The following is a 13,134-nucleotide window of genomic DNA, read 5'->3' as shown; positions in this document are numbered from 1 at the left end:
TGTCTGTTTAGATCAGTTGACAAAAAAAGGGGGAGAAGGGGGAAGGGGATAATCAGCAAAGGTTAAGAAATATTCCTTATCATCCATCAGACCAATATGTCCCTAAGCCAGCAGATGGCAGAAGAGCAAAGATTTGAGAGCAGCCACTTGCTCTTTTGTGAAGAAACTGCACCACCTAGTGATCACTATACATACTGCATCAGTATCTTCCCATATTTTATTTTATTTATTGGGATTTATTAACCACCTTTATGAAGAGATTCACCCAAGGTGGTATACAGCAGGTGTAATTCAACATAAGACTTACATTTTGTTAACAGCTTAACAGTAGTAAAAATATCAAATATGTACACAGATACAATGAATGAATGTTTAAATATAAAAATAAGTGACTTAGCGTTTACTCTTATTGAAGTTATTTATATGTGGTCTTCATTACAGGGATAACTTTGCTAACATGTTTCACTGGAAAGTTTTGTCAAGGCTGTTCATTCCTTAAGAAAGCTTCACACTACTCCATTTGAATGGCCTTGTGCACAGGAGGCAGAATTTCAAAAGGAAAAGATGCTCTGTAATGAGGGTTGTAATGTGGATGAGAGGGATAAGACAGGATTAATTAAATACTTTTGATTATAAAATCAAAAGGGTCCACTGAGGAAACAACACTTAAAGCCTGGGACAATGAACTAATGGAGTCTGAGATAGTGTTTCTGAGGGTCATATAAAGAAATATGAATGAGAACCGGAAGTAGAGCAAAAAGAGATTGGTCTACTGAATACATTTCGGTTCTATTGAATGTTCTCATTATAAGTAGAAATTTAGAAACTGGTGCTAAAGAAAAAAACCTGTTTTATGATAGCCATTATTCCTTTAACTTTATTTTCTGAGTGTCAGCATCAACAATGTATATGCAATGCACTGAGTGTTATTACGCAAGCATTGAGAGCCTCTTCTGAGTAAGATCCAAAACTAATATTAAATATGCATCGATATGTAAGAAACTTTCTCCAGCACCCTCCCACTTATACAGTATAAGACATCAGCCACACATGCCACAGGCACAGGGCTTTACAATGACTGCCTGTGACAGCCCAGGCACTTACAGTATATCCATTCTGAATGAGCTTCCCAGTCACCAAGTAGGTGACATGCAGCTGAACTCCCACATTCTCCTTTCGCTTCCTTTCTACATACTCATAAAGCATCCTGCAAAGAGAGGAAGAACTGCTTATTTACAGCATCATACTGAAGACATCCGGCACTCTATTCACATGGGCAGGGACAAATTAGTTCATCTGCATGCTGCAAGCCTTCTCCAAATGCTAGCTGTCATGCCATTATGATGAACTTGTGTCAAAGCACCAACTTTCCAATTTACTGATAACGACTCCAGACTACAAATTGTTTAGAAAAGAAATAAAAACCATCCTATTTAAGACATCTTGAAGACAAACTAACACTGCAAGACTCATCCCAATTCTCTGAAGCAACTCACTCTACTCTTTAATTCCTCTGGAAATGGCCAGATAACTTCTTTTGTAATCTGCCTTGAACCGTAAGGTATTGGCAGAATAGAAATCACTAATGTAATGTAATGTAATTCAAACTTTAACTGTTTAGTGCACTTTAATAACAAGTCCCTTTTGTCATTTACTGTGAAGGGAATAGATTTGCCCTGATATATGAGAAACTCTTTACTCCAAAAGACCTATTATTATCAAAACAGATCACAGACACAGAGAGGAAAATTTTGAAGATTACACGTTTATGCCATGCTATAGAACCTTAGGTAAGAGAGCTTCTCTGTTGCTTTGCAGTAAGATAAATTTGAGGCACTCCATGTCTGTATGTGAGTGATTGCTTGAACAGACCTCGACACCAGGGTCTTGAAAATTGTCCTTTTAACATACTTTGATAACACTTACTGTTTTGCCTGGTTTACATGAACACCCAGTGTATGACTTAGCCATTTGTATGTCACCTGGAACAGAGAAAGAGATTGTATTAAAAGTCTGCATTACCAAACATACTTTCACCAAGAAAATTCAATGGTTTCACTTTGTTTGAACAATTATATTTATTTATATGCCACATAAATCCAGCCTCCAGGGCTGTTCAATGCAGTTTATATGGAAACAAATAAGAACAAAAATAAAAGAAATCAAATCAATCCAGCTCAGCAAAATAGCAGCGTAATAATTAAGAGCTAGGGAAGCCAGGGTTCAAATCCTACTGTAGGTCTATGTGGCCTTGGGCATGTCACAACCATCTATTGCCTCGGATACAAACTTAAATGTCAAACCTCCAGGGATAGGGAAATTACCTTCTGCACCTGAATATAACACTCCTTGACCTACTACTGAAAAGGTGCGAGCTAAATCTTAAAACAAGTCCAAGTTTCCAAGTTTGTTAATATCTTTCTATCCCGCTCCATGGGTAATAACCTTCTGAGTGGCATACAATCTAAAATGGGTTCCATTAATGTCAAATGATATTACATCAATATATAAGGTAAGAGGTAGAAGCACAATTATGATAGAAAAGTAGGGGGGAAAGTTAGGATTAGAACTTTCCCTGTTTTGCAGAATACTCCCAGGAACTGGCCAACTATCTATTAGAATAGGCATCAGCAAAAAAGAAATATTTTTAATCCTCCACAAGCTCCTTTATAATCATAATGTCATAATGCCCCTGTATTGCTCCATGGTGCGACCTTATCTGCAGTATTGCGTTCAATTCTGGTCTCTTTATCCGTAAACCTCTTCAGGAAATTAAAAGCCATAGGCTAGGAGGTAATGTCCTACCAGTTAAAAGGACCAAAAACAGAGAATAGGATTAAATGGTCAGTTTTCCCAATGGAAAAATGTAATACAGTGTAAAGCCCCAATGATCTGCAGTGGAACTGGAAAAACAAACAAGTGAAATGATTACATTTTAAAATGGCATTTTTCAAAATTGCTAAGTCAGGCTACTGGGATAGATGGACCATTGGTCTGACCCAGTAAGGCTATTCTTATGTTCTTATGAGTAGGAACTGGGCATCTCAATGACTGAAGTTATAATATTTTTGTATTACATTAAAAGAAACATATAACCCACATATACCTATTTGCAATTAAAAAAAGTAACTAGACATCAATATAAAAATAGAACGCATCAAATTATTCACAGCACAAACTTTATAAATAAAAATGTCTTCATCAATTTCTGACATGTAAAGTAATTAGACTCTTGTCTTAAAAATAAAGGAAGAAAATTCCACATTGATGCTGCATGATAAGATAAAGTACTATGCACCCAGTGAAATCTAATAGCATTAAAAGGAAGGAAACCATAATAAATATTTTTGCCTTCCTGTTCGTAGATATACTCTGAAGCTGTTTAAACTGAGCTTGCATATAAGAAGTCAAGTCACCATACAAAAATTTAAAAACAAAGATACAAAGCTTAAAATATATCTGAGTCAATTAGCAGCCAATGCTGCTACATAAAAAGAGGTATAATGGCTTCAAACAATTTCTTTAAAATCAAAAAGGAGTTCTTCACTACTTTATTAATCTGTTTTTCATATCGAGTTGATTATCTACTTCCACACCTAAAATACGGGACAACACATCCCACCTGCGAGGTCTGTTCAAAATGTTCCAGGGCTGATTTTATAAAAATTTATTAAACAATCTTACAACTTATTCCTTTGGGTCGCCTTCCCTACGTAAACATTTTTCCCGACGTAGTTTCCACTTCTGGAAACAGTCCTTAAATTGCTAAAAGTAGCTGCATCAAATTTTGCTTTATGTCTTCAATTGTGTCGAATCGCTTTCCTTTCAGCATGGATTTAAGTTTAGGAAACAAGAAGAAGTCAGCAGGGACCAAGTCAGAAGAGTAAGGTGGCTGGGGAAGAACAGTCATTGTGTTTTTTGCAATTGTTCTTCTGGTCATCAGTCATCAACCGTAGAACAAACTTTGCTGCAACGCAAGACATCCCCAACTTATCTGTTAGAATGTTGCGGCAAGAACAAATGGAGATGTTGCATTCCTCGGCCAATTCTCTAACAGTTAATTGCCAATTAGGGTGCACAAGAACCCTCACTTGATCAGCATCAGTTGACATTGATGGCTTTCCAGTTCATGAATAATCTTCCACTGATTCATGACCAATTTTGAAGAGTGAATACCATTCAAAACACCTTCCACAACTCATAACATGTTCCCCATAAGCCACTTTCTGTAGTGGTCTTACCCAATTTAAAACAGAATTTCACGCTTTAGCGCCGCTCGTTGAGGTTGCACATGATGAAAAATAGCTGATCACGAAAACACACTTTTACAAAAACTGCTGTAGCTCAGAGACGAAAAAATATCAACAAATGAAAAAAAAGGAGGTTACTTGTGAGGTTTCAAGCTACTCAACACTGGCGAACATATCTAGGGCAACAGAGTGTTAACCAGGATCACAAGTTGCAGCGCTGAGGTTATAACCATAGAATGACCCGGGGACAAATTTGTCCCCGTCCCCGCAGAAACTCAATTTCCCCGTCCCCAAAGTTTTGTCCCTGTCCCTGCCCCATTCCTGTAAGCTGAGCCTTATGATTTTAAAGTGTTTAAGGCTTGTGCAGATGAGGACGGAGCTTGCAGGGATGGGGCAGGGACAGGAAAATGAGTTTCCGTGGGGAAAACTTTGTCCCCGTATCATTGTCTAGTTGCAGCGCTAACCACTATGCCAGTGTTCTTCGACCACCGGTCCATGGACCGGCGCTGGTCCACCAAGATTTCCTCCCGGTCCGTGAAAATCAGTGTCCATCTTCCTTCTGGCTTGGCTGCTCCTTATCTTCAGCGCCAGCTGCACTTGTTTGTGGGGACCGCGGCTGGCCCGGGATGGGGACTGAGCTGTGGGGATGGGGGCGAAGATGGTTTTTTTAAAATTTCAGTCCTAGTAGTTTGCCGGTCTTTTATTTCCATCCATAGGTGTAAAAAGGTTGAAGAACACGGCACTAGGCCATTGTGCCACTTCGCCTACATAACAAAACGCAGGGTTAAGTCAACAAACTCTGCTCAATGCGAAAAGCCCAATTCCAGCCCTTCCAGAAACTTTAGTTAGTATCATGAAAACCCCGGATCCTCCGGATCCTCCCTCACAAACTCTATTTCCTACCGGCCTCTTATCCCGCCTCAGTTTATTTTGCCTCTCTCTGCCCCCTCCCCCCCCTGGTCATTTGCTCGTCGGTCCTTCGCCCCTGCGCGTGCATCTGAGCGCGCTCTGCTCGTTATAGCGCGCGCTCCCCCTCCTCCCCCCCCCTCGCGCCACTCAACTATCTTGTTGTGGTCGGCGACGAATTCGTCGAGGTTCTCCAGGTAGAGCTCGTCCATGGCCGGCGCCAGTTCGCGCCTTTCCCGCTCGGGAGAAGCGTCGCCCCGTCGCTGGCGGGAAAGGGCGGCCTGACGAACGGCCCGGCGCGGGTCAGGGGTCGCAGTGCGTCGCTATGGAAACGCGGCACGCCGGAGCGCTACGGTTGCCGGGTGGGTTCGCGCGCGGTGAGCGACGGGGGGTGCGCATGCGCAGAGGCCCGACACCATCTTTCCTGGACCATTTGCTGTCGTTTTATTAGTGGCCCTGATAACAGCCGTGATCATGACGGGATGTGTCAAATATTTCAACTTTCAGATCCATGCAGGGGGGGGCAGGACGGGGCCACGTGGTTTCTCACCTAGGAGGTTGCACGGGAATGCAAAGTGTGTGTGATCATCTGTATTTCTGTTTAATTCATTTATTATAATGTTGTAATAATATTAAAACAATGGGAAAGGGGGAGGTAGAGGATAAGGGGGGTCGGAAATTGAGGGAATATGTTGAGAGATGTAATAGGTAATTTGAAAAATTTATTTTGAAGGAATGATAAACATTTATTAGAAGTTAATATGGTAAATTTAAATGTAATGACTATTTTACTGTATTATATATTATGTATTTATTGCATTTCTTCAATAAAATGTTATAAAGAAAAAAAAAAAAGCGATGCATCTTCAAAGCCCTGGTCATGACACACAAGAGATTCCACCAAAAAAACCCAGCCTACATAGCATCCCAGCTACGCCTATACACCCCTAACCACCCCAAAGCAGAACAAAGACTCAGCATTCCCACAAGGAGATTCCTCCAAATGACTACGGCGTACAAAAGATCCTATAGCCATTTCCTACCTCAGCTATGGAACCGACTACCCACACAGGTCGCTAGACTCACTAATGACCTTCCGCAGAGCAGTAAAGACCTTCCTCTTCCACCCACCGGGCCATTAAAAATTGCCTCCTCAATATACTTCTCCTAGTACTCTTCGCTATGACTAGTCTGGTCTCTAGAATAAGCTCCGTTATTGTCTACTGTAACCTATTTGTTGTCATGACTAGTCTGTCTTCAAACGATTGTGAATATCCACTTGTAACCCGTTCTGAGCTTCTGGGAGAACAGGATAGAAATCAAAATAAATATTAACACAGCATGTTCTGACGGATTGGGACATCTGGGTTTTACTTCCATACCCAGCCACTGGAATCGACTGCCCCCGCCGATCAGATCCCTTGACCGATGGATTACAAAGAAATGTATATTGGTACCGGATCCCAGTATGTGTCGTATTAGGAAAACGTGCAAAATCCTGCGCTGTTAACTATGGCAGATTTAACCTGTACACTTAAAGAGGCTCATTTTCAAAACACCTCCTCTTTTGCTACGGTGCGCTATGCTTTTTAGTGCACAATATTAGTGCGCGCTAATCACACGCTAAACGCTAACACGTGCATGTTATCCTATGGATGCATTAGCGCACGCTTTGATTTAGCATGCGCTAAAACACTTAGCACACCTTAGTAAAAGAGAGCCTTAGACACACAAAGTATCATTAAAATCTATGGTACTTTGTGTGTCTAAGTGCTTTGAAAATGAGCCCCTATGTGTGTCAAATTAGGAAAAAACTTGCACCGTATAAAGATAACTATGACAAATTGTAACCTGTAAACTGAATATTATGTATATTAGTATTAGACCCCCTAGTATGTGTCAAGTTAGGATGAAAACTTGTATCGTAAACTTGTACTGTAATTTATGGCAAATGTAGTGCAACAATACAACAGAAGAGGCAACAGAGATGTCTGAACCAACTGATAGTTACATTTATTTAAACAACAAGATGTATAAACAGAATAAAAGTCCTAAGTCTTTAAAAAGACCATTAGGAGTCCCAGATGAAAGGGATTCTAGGAAAGTCCCAACCAGGATCCGGGTTTCGGCAAACTAAGTTGCCTTCCTCAGGGGACAACATGCGCATTATTCTTTGTCTTGCTGAAGAACAGGTCGACGTACCGAAACTGAAAGACGCTGAGAGGCTGCACATGCGTCAAAGAAAGCAATAAACACAGTGTACCTGACTACTAGTGGAAATCATAACCTGTTAAATGTATATTTAACCTATAACCCGTTCTGAACTCTTTGGGGAAAACGGGTAGAAAATGAATTAAATAAATAAATAAATGTCTCAATCCATCCCTTTTCTGGAGTCATATGGTAACCCTAGTCCGGATTCACAGATTTACGCTGCGATCCCCATTGTGCATTAATATGTTCATTATCGCAACGTGTCCTGAGAAGAGGCTGTGCAGGAGTACAGGGTATGTGCCCTTATCTTTATTATCACAGGATGGCATATAACAGCCTACTTTGGATTGCAGAGCTCATAAAAAAATGGAATGGGGTAAGTCACTGGGGCTATGGCCCTACTGGTATTTTGCCCACCATAGCATCAATAGGTAGAGAGTGAGATCGGAGATTGATCCTTCCTGCCCCTGAAGAACCTAGTGTTTCCAAAGGGTGATTGAAGATGATTAAATCATCTTTCTAACAGAAATGAACACTTCACAAATCACTTGACCACAAACATTGCTCTATGTACACTAAGAAATGTTCACAAGTGATTTCTGGGAGATATTTGTGTTTATTAGTTTCTTGATATACTGTCTTTCTGCATCTTTAATACTTGCTTGATTTTCATTTCCTTCCTACTGCATTATTAGATTTCTTATGTAGCCTTCTTTTAGGTTCAAACAGATGAACACTACCCCGCTTCGAAGCCTGACCTCCCTCCAACTCTTCCAAAAACATTAGAAAACTTGGCTTTTCTCTAAAGTGCAATGACCCCTCCCTCATTGATATACGAAGTCCCTCTAAACTTCTCTCTCTAAGTCCTTCTACTTTTCATTGTAGTTCCTTTCTATACCAACTCCTGTAAACCGTATCGAGCTCTACTTCTCTGGAGATGATGCGGTATACAAACTTAAGGTTTAGTTTAGTTTAGTTTAATCGATGGAGGGGTCCATTGCCATTTGGAAAAAACAATGTTGATGCCCTCCTTCATCGGGCCCCCCGACCATTTCGGGCCCTAGGCATGTGCCTACTGGTTAATCCTGCCCTGGATGGACCATTCGGGTCTTTATCTGCCGTCATCTACTATGTTACTGGCTTTATAAAATGATTAGGATTATCCTCTCCAAAGTGTAACTTGCTCAGTGTTGCCTTGGAGGATGAGTCTTCAGCCCACCCTCTGATCCACAGCATTCTTTGGGCGGAAATGGCATATGTAGAAACTTTGCTCAACACCCTGAAAATATATAGAGCATAATCCACTCCCAATGTGAGAAACCACTGATCCCTTCCGGCATCTGCTTCCGGATCATGGCGCAACTTACGTAAGATGCTGCTGCCATTAATCTCACAGCTGCGGCCTCAAATTGTTTCTTGAGAACAAAATCCAGCCTGTGGTCCTGGGTATTTTTCACCACTCCATCTTCACTGGGGAGAGAGGTGTTTGGCTACTTTCACCACCATGGAATCCACCTTTGGTGGGATAAATAGCTGGTTAAAATCACCATCCAATCCTTACATTTATATAGCAAATCATCCCCAGATACTGGGCCTCGACTCGGTTTACATTATTGTTATAAAGCAAGGAACAAAAGGACAGAAAAGGAGTCCCAAGTTATTTGGCACTCATAATACTAATTTAGATTAGTCATGTGCTCTTCTAAGGCCTACTGAAAGAGAAGAGCTTTGAGGGATTTCCTAAATAGATGAAGAGAGAGTATCCGATCTGATTTCATAAGAAAGTGTATTCCAGATAGTCGCACAAATGTATGTAAAAGAACGGGAAATATATCCCATGGCTTAACACCTCTGCCAGAAGGAAATGAGAGTTTCAGTGTTTGAGATAATCTTGATCTTGTAAGTCATAGGGAATTAAATGAAAACTACGTACCGTGTACAATTTTAAAAATTATACTAGCGCATTGAATTCAATTCTAAAATGAACAGCCAGTGAAGTGCCCTCAACAAAGGTGAGACGTGTTCAAACTTCTTTTTTCCAAAAATCAGTTTGGCCGCCGTATTTTGGCTAAAGTTTTGCTATAGCCCTGGCCGCCCAAAGGGACCCTTTCCAGGACCTCCCAAAGGTCTGTTAATCTTTTAAAAATGTCCCGATGTGAGGGAATGCATGTGATCTTAGCCTTACTGCTGCTCATAAGTGAGCACTGCGTAGCTGAGGTCTGTGGAGTCTCTATCTTTAACTCTTGGAAAGACTCCATAGTTATCTCCAAAAATGCTGAGGGTTTAAATAGCCTGCATACAGTTGGGTCCTCTCCAGAATACGGAGCCTCCACCTGTTCAGGATATGGCTGTCCCAGACATGATGCAGAATCCTCTACTACTGAGGACCCAGACTGGGAAAGTAAAGGCATGGAAACTGAATCCATATCATCCCAGTCCTCCTCTGACTGAACTCCCATCTCTTGTGCATGGTTCTGCTGAAGGGGAACTGCATCCTTATGGGGAGAGACCCCTGGCACCAGCATCGCTGAGAACTTTGCGGGTTCCATGCGACCGCTGTTAAATATGCTTCATACAGCATATTGATGAATTCTGGAGAAAACCATGCCCAAGATGCCCTGAGGTCCCTCACAGCCACTCTTATTTATTCATTCAATTTTCGATACCGTTCTCCCAGGGGAGCTCAGAATGGTTTACAAGAATGTATTTAGGTACTCATGCATTTTCCTTGTCTGTCCCGGTGGGCTCACAATCTATCTAATGTACCTGGGGCAATGGGGGGATTAAGTGACTTGTCCAGGGTCACAAGGAGCAGTCTGGTTTTGAACCACAACCTTAGGGGGCTGAGGCTGCACCTTTAACCACTGTGCCACACACTCCCCACTCTTGTGTCCCTCTCGGGTTTTGTGGATAGCGTAGCTGGTTTTAAGGAAGGTTTGGACAAGTTCCTGGAGGAAAAGTCCATAGTCTGTTATTGAGAAAGACATGAGGAAGCCACTGCTTGCCCTGGATCGGTAGCATGGACTCTGGGTTTTGGCTAGGTACTAATGACCTGGATTGACCATTGGGAGAACAGGCTACTGGGCTTGATGGGCCAGGGTAGTTGATCGCTGGAATAGTCTTCCACTTCAGGTTATTGAGGCCAGAAGCGTGCCTGATTTTAAGGCCAAATGGGACAGACACGTGGGATCTATTCACAAAGAAAGGTAGGGGAGGGTCTTTGGGGTGGGCAGACTGGATGGGCCGTGGCCCTTGTCTGCCGTCTATTTCTATGTTTCTATGTATTGGTCTGACCCAGTAAGGCTATTGTTATGTTCTTATGTAAATAATAATTTAAATAATGAAATACTGTATTGTATTTTCAAGCAAAATAGCCTCCACCCACATGGACCTTAGCTTATGAAAACTGAAACTAAAAGCAACAGTGCTTTTACAGTGGCTGACTTTGTTGCACATTTGGAGTGACATCTGATATTGTATCTCCACAGAGAGTCTAATTCAGGGGTGTCAAAGTCCCTACTCGAGGGCTGCATTCCAGTCGGGTTTTCAGGATTTCCCCAATGAATATACATGAGATCTATTTGCATGAACTGCTTTCATTGTATGCTACGTGGCACGTCGGAACTAGAAAAAAGTCCAAGCTAAGTCTCAGCATTTTCAATACTTTTAAGTGATTTAAAAAGAGACGTTCCTTTATAGCTCGAGACAGTATAATAAACTACTATGAGTATCAATTTGAAATTGCATTGAACACTGCGATGATTGGGCGGTGAGGCAGTTTTCAGCCTTCATGTCTCTGAGCAGAGTTCCATCAGATATGCAAACAAATTAAATTTGGGTTTAATCCATTTTTGACCTTAATGGAGTGACTTTCTTCAAGATTTGTAGTTGCACCTTTAGTCACTTAACAGTGAATTAGTTAATTATCCCTATAGTGATTTTTGACTGAAACTGAAACCATGGCTGTTGCCTTTTTTGGCCAAAACCAAAATTAGGCAAAAGAATTTGGAGCCAGTTTTGATCCAGTAACCAAAACCGAAATTCAGTTGACCTCTAGGGGGCAGTAAAAGCTCTGGAATCAGTCTGTGTTTATTTACTGGCTGAGCTGAATATGTTCAGAAATAGAGCTGCAGCTCATTTGGACCACACCGTTTCATGCTTCATTATGTATGGCAAGGTCTCAGGGAGGGAGAAGGGAAAAAGTACGAGCAGTGTTTGTTAAATTACAGATGAGGTTTGCAGAGAAAAGAAACTTGGGTTAGGACCCAGGCCTTTCTGACTGAGATCAGAACAAATATCCCTGGAATTAAACCTGCTTAAAGCCAATGCATTGGAAGTCATTGCTGGATAAACAAACTCCTACACTGCTGTGTCCTTGGTATGTAAGTGCAGGTGCAAGTGACTTTAAGGCCAGCTGTCTTCCCTAATAACGTGCCCACTGGTCAAGCAAAGGCCAAGATATGTTTATCTCACACTGAGGAAGTTGCAGTCACTTCTCCAGCCTATTCAAGATATGTTACATGACGCAGGTCAGTTGGAGCATGAGGTAGATGCTGTCTCCCTGGTGGAAACAACAATTCCTTTGCTAAACAGAACTCCTGTTTGTTTGCTTGCACATTAAAGGCTAGACGTCCTCTTCCCTCCTGCTGTTTATATTGTTCTGTAGTTTTTTCCGGCACTGAGGAATGTTGCCCTTGGCAAGCAGTTGCTACTTAGTTTACGGAAGAAGCGCTATGTCTTAAACTGCTCATCATTTGAAGGAAAAAAAAACCCCTCTTTGGCCATCTTTTGTTTTGGGTTTTTTTCTCTCACATTAGTTTCCTGTTATGAGCTTCAGATGCCGAACATTTCCTGACTTCCCTATCCACTGCAAATATTTCATGTGCATTATTTTTGCTTTTATTTGCTGCCTCTTCTCCTTGTCTTGCAGAAATATATGTGCTGATTAAGGTTCCACCTTGCAAAAATAACGTAATCATGCAGAGAGATATTGAAGGGGTTCCATGAAAATTCTGGGTCCTTTTTACTAAGCTGCAGTAAGGACTGACACATGCTCATCACAGGTGTCCCACGGTAGTTTTCAGATCAGAAAGTACTTCCCACGCATTAAAAAAACACTTTTAATTTTTTTTTTTTTTTTTTAACACTAGGGGCATGTTTGGGGACGGAGAGTAGGCGTACCCAGTGCGAATTGGTTATCGCAGTTGTATCGCCACATGTGGTTAGTGCAAAAGCCCTTGCCATCTAGAAAATACAACAGGTGCCAATAAGGTCTCCCACGCTAATGATCACGCTAATTGGGAAATTAGAGCATAGCCCTTAATGGGAGCAATAGGAAACGTGGCCATTTTACAGCCACGCTAAAAGCAGTGTGTGGGGAAAATAATGCGCTAGTCATAGGGTTACCAGATTTTGCTTTAGTAAAATCTGGACCCCCCCCCCCCCTAGCCCTGCCCCCACTGCCTGCTTTTGCCGGGCAGGAGGGCAAATATGTATGCGCAGATGCCCTCCTGTCCAGACCCTCGGACATGTCGTCCAAAATGAGGACATGTCTGTGGAAATCCGGATGTGTGGTAACCCTAGATAGTCATAACATAGTAGACCACTTTTTAGCACAACTTAGTAAAAGGTCCCCTGTGTTTCATGATGCATTTTTGTGATTCATTTTATATTGTAAACTACCTATGATCTGAGAAACAGGCAACATATAAATTTGACTCAATCAATAAAAATAACTGCAATCAGTGCTCAAAAATAGTGCTAC

At 41.5% G+C, this 13,134-nt stretch overlaps 1 protein-coding gene across 2 annotated transcripts in view; it reads right to left on the bottom strand.

The window, feature by feature from the left end:
- The window catches only part of POLD3 (DNA polymerase delta 3, accessory subunit), a 63,823-nt gene extending 58,267 nt beyond the window's left edge, over positions 1–5,556 (bottom strand). The window contains exons 1-3 of one of the 2 annotated variants that reach the window (XM_033949621.1): positions 5,312–5,556; positions 1,927–1,982; positions 1,105–1,207 (exon numbers count right to left, since the gene is read on the bottom strand). In XM_033949621.1, the coding sequence (XP_033805512.1) occupies positions 1,105–1,207; positions 1,927–1,982; positions 5,312–5,368 (216 nt within the window). In that variant the 5' untranslated portion in view covers positions 5,369–5,556. Of the gene's footprint in view, positions 1–1,104; positions 1,208–1,926; positions 1,983–3,684; positions 4,539–5,311 lie in introns of those variants that run through there. The other variant, XM_033949622.1, reaches the window with a different exon arrangement.
- Positions 5,557–13,134: the final 7,578 nt, after the last annotated feature.

Source organism: Geotrypetes seraphini, chromosome 6 (genome assembly GCF_902459505.1).
Source record: "Geotrypetes seraphini chromosome 6, aGeoSer1.1, whole genome shotgun sequence".
Taxonomy (NCBI): Eukaryota; Metazoa; Chordata; class Amphibia; order Gymnophiona; family Dermophiidae; genus Geotrypetes; species Geotrypetes seraphini.
This window is presented reverse-complemented; position numbering and strand designations above follow the sequence as displayed.